General features: G+C 40.6%; 1 protein-coding gene across 1 annotated transcript in view; it reads right to left on the bottom strand.

Moving 5' to 3' along the window:
• The window catches only part of LOC145766147 (DNA repair protein RAD50.L-like), a 36768-nt gene extending 34937 nt beyond the window's left edge, over window positions 1-1831 (bottom strand). The window contains exon 1 of the mRNA XM_082577804.1: window positions 1703-1831. Within this exon, the coding sequence (XP_082433930.1) occupies window positions 1703-1831 (129 nt within the window). The remainder of the gene's footprint in view (window positions 1-1702) is intronic.
• Between the last annotated feature and the right edge of the window lie 5108 nt (window positions 1832-6939).

The following is a 6939-nucleotide window of genomic DNA, read 5'->3' on the forward strand; positions in this document are numbered from 1 at the left end:
ACTTTGCACAGAAGAAAATAGTAGCGTCATTGTAGAAGTTGCAAAAATAAACCCAAAGAAAAAAGCCTAGTGAAACTTTGCACAGAAGAAAATAGTAGCGTCATTATAGAAGTTTTCCAATTCGTGCCCAGAGCATTGTGACGCAAGAAGCCACACGACCTCTTTCGGTGGAAGTTATGCGGCGTAATTAAGCAAGCAACCACCTGCGCCGAGTCTCGGGCGGGTGGGCCACGCCCGCCGAACATTTCAGGAATTAAAAAAAAAAATTAATTCAATTTTAAGTTCAAAAATTTCTGTAACCATCTGCCACCTTCTAATACTAGCCTACTTACCTTATTCGCAAGGTTTTGTCGCCATATGATAGGCCCTACTAGACCTACTAATTAAGCAATTAGTTTTCGTCAATTATTGCCATGTTACATTCATGCAACGTTAAACAACGTTGATTTGCCGTTAGACGAGCAAAAGTGTCCAGCCGCGCCGTTTGTCTCCACTCTGCCACTCGTAAGCCCAGTGCTATAAATCAAGTAAATTGCGCAAACCTGTGAGGAACTTCATTCGCAGCAAAAGTCTGACCGCAATTTCCACTGCTGTTACATCGTTTTAACATCGCCAGATGCTAAATCGGTGTAAAAACTGTAGCATTGTTCTTCAAAGGAGTAATTTTCTCTCAAACGACGTCATCAATTAACTCTGCTGCTAAAATGCTCTATGTTGTCGTCTCAACCATCACAGTTGCGTCTGTTACGTCACTGATATTAAACTGTGCACTACTGAACAGTGCACACGTGTTGGTTTGGCCGGATGAAACCGTTGGTTGTCACTCATTAGTTGCAATTCAGCTCTTTCGTTAACTGTTCTATTGTAGATTCAATGTAAGCTCGGTTCAATAGCGCAGTTTATCGCTAGATATTTGCAATTTATAGTAGTAGGAACTAGGAAGCCTAGATCTTGGACCTTGGTGGCAGGAAAACAACAGTGGAGTTCTACATTATTATTGGTGATCACGACGTGACGTGACAGTATGTGTTCGCCCGCCCAGCTATTTTGAAAACTCGGCGCCTATGACAGCAACCAATGCATAAACTTTCTTGGACTGGTTTGTTGCTTAATAACCTTGTTGGTAACAAATTTTTCGTAATTGATATATATCAACCGATATATATCGGTATCGGCCTAAAAATTTCATAAATATCGGTATCGGCCTGAAAAAGTGATATCGGTCGAGCTCTAACCTAAATGCAATTAATTAAAATGACAACAAATTCTACTGTGCACTGAACAACAGCATACAACCCATACGTGAATAATGTGGTGTTGGGAAAAAATGTTGACTACATCGTGTTTGCAAATATAAACATAACACTATCCGGTCTGCTTCGTTAGCTCAATGATTAAGCACTCAAATCAAGATCATGCAGCGCTGGTTTGGCTCTCGAGGTGTGCACTTGAGCAATGTATTTCACAACAGAAGTAGTGGATGAAATAATTATTCGGCAACAACACTTCAACAACAATAGAAAACTTCACTCTGTTAATCTCGGTAACCGACCCTGCATCAAGAGCTTCTACTAATATGCAACACTGCCAGGAATAAGCTATCGAGACTTTGTCAGTCCGAGTCCTAAAGATTCAAAACCAACCATCTTTATAATTTAGGAATATATTTTTGCACATTTTATAACAAAGTTTGATAACTAACGGTTTTTCCTGCTCCATTCGGCCCAACAAGCAATGTCAATGGGTGTTGGAAGGTGATAACTTGCTGATTTTTATCATCTGGTCCGAATGATCGTATTCCAATTATTGCCATCTTTTCTATCATAGACATATTGAGTGCACTTTGTTTTTCAATAGATATTCAACTATTAAATTATCCTTAGGATTTCTAGAAAAATATAGCCTATCAAACTTCTTAATTTATAATACAGTCATACCCTTTCCCATCAACCCAGTGGTTCTTAAAAGTGGAGTGCAACGTACAATCACCACCATGTTAAAATACATGCTTCTGATTCTGACCAATAGCTGCAAAAATCAAGCTGTAACTGATAGGGTAAAAAGAAGCCAGATATGACTGCCTGACTGGTACTTCTTATATGGATAAAATTGGATATTTTGAAGAAGTCTATTTAATTCTTCAAGATCTTTACAAAGTTCTAGGGTTGTGGTACGGTATCGGGTAAAAAATATCTGATTCCGACTCCTCAGTTTATAACTGGCCAACTCAAGAGATGTCAAAATCCTTCCGACTCCACAGCTGTTTGCAACCATCAATGCACCAACATTGGGAAAGCAAAGATTGAAAGATGTGGCTAGGTTTATGGAATTACGGGGTTAACAAAAAGTTCTCAATTCTTAGTCGGAAGTTTTCAACTGAGGCATGTCCTGGGATATTTTGGCTTTTCCCGCAGGAGTGATTTGAGCTCACCCTGGGGCATTTTCGCCTTTTCCCGCAAGAGTGGTTGCTTCAGAGCATCAACACTTGAGTGAGCAACAGAACAGCTGTTTACCTCCAATAATGACCACACACAAAAGTCTATGAGATTCAAATCAGGTGATGAGGAAGGCCACATTGCTTCAGAATTTTGGAAGTTGATGTGAGCACAAGTCCTGAGTTTTTCTTGAGGTGTGGGATGGTGCACGGATGCAACCTAGTTCGTACCATGAACAGTTCGTACCATGAACAGTTCGTACCTTGAAAAGATCGAGAGAAAAAATTAAAAAAGCCAAAATCGCTGATTGCAGTTTCCGCAATCATTTTAAAATTTTCCCTTTGAAAAGATTGTGAGAAAAATTAGCTCAAAGCCTAAGTCCGCTTATCGCAGTTTCCGCAAAGATTTTTCCGCAGTTTCCGCTAACCCTAACCATAGAGTAATCTATGCTCTAACCCTAACCTTCGCTGATCGCAGTTTACGCAATTTTTCCGCAGTTTCTGCTAACCCTTGTACCATAGAGTAATCTATGCTCTAACCCTAACCCTCGCTGATCGCAGTTTCCGCAAATATTTTTCCGCAGTTTCCGCTAACCTTTACCGGTACCCTAACCATAGAGTAATCTATGCTCTAACCCTAACCCTCGCTGATTGCAGTTTCCGTTAAACGCAGTTTCCGCTTACCCATGGATCACGGAATTAGAAATTAATAAAAATTAAAAATACGAATTAAAAATCTAATTAAAAGAATAAAAAATCTAATTCAGTGATCCATGGCTTACCCAAACTCTAACCATGAGTAATCTATGCTCTAACCCTAACTGATCGCAGTTTCCGCAAACATTTTTCTGCCGTTTCCGCTAACCCTAACTCTCGAGTTTGTTTCAAATTGTTTGGGGAAACTCCGATCAGCGACTTCGGCGTTGTGTTATTAAACTGCGATCATCGACTTCGGCTTTTTTTAATTTTTTCTCTTGATCTTTTCAGGGTACGAACTGACTGTACGAATGGTTCAAGGTACGAACTAGGTTGCACCCATGGTGTACCATCTTGTTGAAAATGCACAAAGATCATCCCTTCAGTGTTGCTTCATCTCTTTCAGAGCTGGAACCAAAATATCGTTGATGTAGCAATTTGAATTAATTTTAACCACTTTTCCACAAAAATAAGAATTTAAGACTTCCAAGTTTTAGAGATGGCTGCTCACACCATGACAGAAAACACTTTTTGACGACGGTAAACTGTTCACACAGAACCTTTAATATCTGCTGAAAACTTTGCATAAATTATGTCATCCTGACTGTTGAACTGAGCAGTACCTCTAAATACCCATTGTCAGGCATTGTCGGGCATTGTCGAGCATTGTCGGGCATTGTCGGACATTGTCGGCTTTTTCGGGGGTTGTGGAGCATTTTGGGGGGTTGCGGAGCATTTATAGGGGTTGTCATGCATTTTCAGGGGCTGTCAGGCATTGTAGAGTAGCTACCTTCAGGCATTGTTGGGAATTTCCAGGCATTGTCTAAATTTACCAGGCATTGTCGATCATTATCAGTGGTTGACAGGTTTGTTAGTCATTGTATAACATTTTCAGGCATTGTCGAACATTTTCAGGGGTTGTCGAGCATTTCCAGAGGTTGTCAGCCATTGTAGAGTAGCTACTTTCAGGCATTGTCGATAATTTCCAGGCATTGTCTAGGATTTCCAGGCATTGTCGATCATTATCAGTGATTGACAGGCTTGTTAGGCTTTGTCAGCCGTTTTCAGGCATTGTCGAATATTTTCAGGGGTTGTCGAGCATTTTCAGGGGTTGTCAGCCATTGTAGAGTAGCTACTTTCAGGCATTGTCGATAATTTCCAGGCATTGTCTAGGATTTCCAGGCATTGTCCATCATTATCAGTGATTGACAGGCTTGTTAGGCTTTGTCGAACGTTTTCAGGGATTGTCGATCATTATCAGTAGTTGACAGGTTTGTTAGTTATTGTATAACATTTTCAGGCATTGTCGAACATATTCAGGGGTTGTCGAGCATTTTCAGGGGTTGTCAAGCATTGTAGAGTAGCTACTTTCAGGCATTGTCTATAATTTAAAGGCATTGTTTAGGATTTCCAGGCATTGTCGATCATTATCAGTGGTTGATAGATTTTTTAGTCATTATAGAACATTTTCAGGCATTGTCGAACATTTTCAGGGGTTGTCGAACATTTGCAAGCGTTGTCAGCCATTGTAGAGTAGCTATTTTCAGGCATTGTTGATAATTTCCAGGCATTGTCTAGGATTTCCAGTCATTGTCGATCATTGTCAATGCCCGACAATAGCTGACAATGCCTGACATTGCCTAGACAATGCCCAACAATGCCTGACAATGGGTATTTAGTGGTAGCCTACCCCCTAAGAACCCTTGACACCTGAAAATGCTCGACAACCCCTGAATATGTTCGACAATGCTTGAATATTTCCAACAATGCATAATAAGCCTGTCACCTATTGATAATGATCGATAATACCTGGAAATCCTAGACAATGCCTGGAAATTATCAACAATGCCTGAAAGTAGCTATTCTCTACAATGGCTGACAACCCCTGAAAATGCTTGACAACCCCTGAAAATGTTCGACAATGCCTGAAAATGTTCCATAATGACTAAAAAAATCTGTCAACCACTGATAATGATTAACAATGCCTGGAAATCCTAGACAATGCCTTTAAATTATAGACAATGCCTGAAAGTAGCTACTCTACAATGCCTGACAACCCCTAGAAATGCTCAACAACCCCTGAAAATGCTCCACAACCCCCAAAAGCCGACAATGCACGACAATAGCTGACAATGCCCGACAGTGTCTGACAATGGGAATTTAGACGTACCCTCTGAGAACCCCTGACACTTGAAAATGCTCGACAACCCCTGAATATGTTCGACAATGCTTGAAAATTTCCAACAGTGCATAATAAGCCTGTCAACCATTGATAATGATCGACAATGCCTGGAAATCCTAGACAATGCCTTGAAACTACCGATAATGCCTGAAAGTAGCTACTCTACAATGGCTGACAACCCCTGATAATGCTCGACAACCCCTGAAAATAAATGTTTGACAATGCCTGAAAATGTTCCATAATGACTACCAAACCTGTCAACCAACGACAATGCCTGGAAATTATCAACAATGCCTGAAAATAGCTACTCTACAATGCCTGACAACCCCTGAAAATGTTCGACAATGCCTGAAAATGTTCTATAATAACTAAAAAATGTGTCAACCACTGATAATGATCGACAATGCCTTTAAATTATAGACAATGCCTGAAAGTATAGCTACGGTACTCTACAATGCCTGACAACCCCTGAAAATGCTCGACAACCCCTAAAAATGTTCGACAATGCCTGAAAATGTTCCATAATGCCTAACAAACCCGTCAACCACTGATAATGATCGACAATACCTGGAAATCCTAGACAATGCCTGGAAATTATCGACAATGCCTGAAAGTAGCTACTCTACAATGCCTGACAACCCCTGAAAATGTTCGACAATGCCTGGAAATGTTCTATAATGCCCAACAAACCCGTCAACTACTGATAATGATCGACAATGCCTGGCAATCCTCGACAATGCCTGGAAATTCCCAACAATGCCTGAAGGTAGCTACTTTACAATGCCTGACAACCCCTGAATATGCTCGACAACCCCTAGAAATGCTCCACAACCCCCCGAAAAGCCGACAATGCCCGACAATGCCCGACAATGCCCGACAATGCCTGACAATGCCCGACAATGCCCGACAATGCCTGACAATGGGTATTTAGAGGTAGGCTACCCGAACTGAGCTTAAATAGTGAGGAGTTTTTCATCTGAAAAATGATCTCTTGCCTTGTCATGCCTGCCTTCAGTGTTTTTAGAAGCACCTGCGCTCTTTCAAGTTGCATTTTCCTTTTGGAGAGGTGTACGGTAAGGAACAGCTATTTTCTCATCTTGGGGTGCCCAAACTCCTGCTCATGGGCCAAATCCAGTCTGCGATACATTTTTGTATGGCCCACGCCTGTTGTTGCTTTCAAGATTTTGCGGCAGATGTATAAAACTTATTGTTATTCACTTCTTTCTGTGTGAACCCTGATGAGGCTCCAGCTGATTGAGCTTCACCATGACGCCAAAGTAAAAAGCAACATCTTTTCCTCATGCTTTTTTACCAACAGCTGGATAAAAATAAATTTCCAGAAATGCAACAGTTTGCAAAAAAAAATGTTTTAACTTGTGCGGTTTAATTTTCTTGTGAGCAGACGTTCTTGGCTATGAACTTGAAGAATCGATTTAGATCAAAACTGAGCAACTCCCACTTTTGTGATATCTAACCTTGAACCAGACTTCACATGAGTACAGAAATGAAGACGTCAGTTTCTTCTTTCACAGTAACATAGTTGTGTTTTACAAAGTTTCTGAGTGTATTCAATTCTGATGGAAAAGCAGATAACTTACAACCTAACAAGATTGTCAGAAGCTGTTCC

The sequence above is a fragment of the Aplidium turbinatum genome, chromosome 3, assembly GCF_918807975.1.
Source record: "Aplidium turbinatum chromosome 3, kaAplTurb1.1, whole genome shotgun sequence".
Taxonomy (NCBI): Eukaryota; Metazoa; Chordata; class Ascidiacea; order Aplousobranchia; family Polyclinidae; genus Aplidium; species Aplidium turbinatum.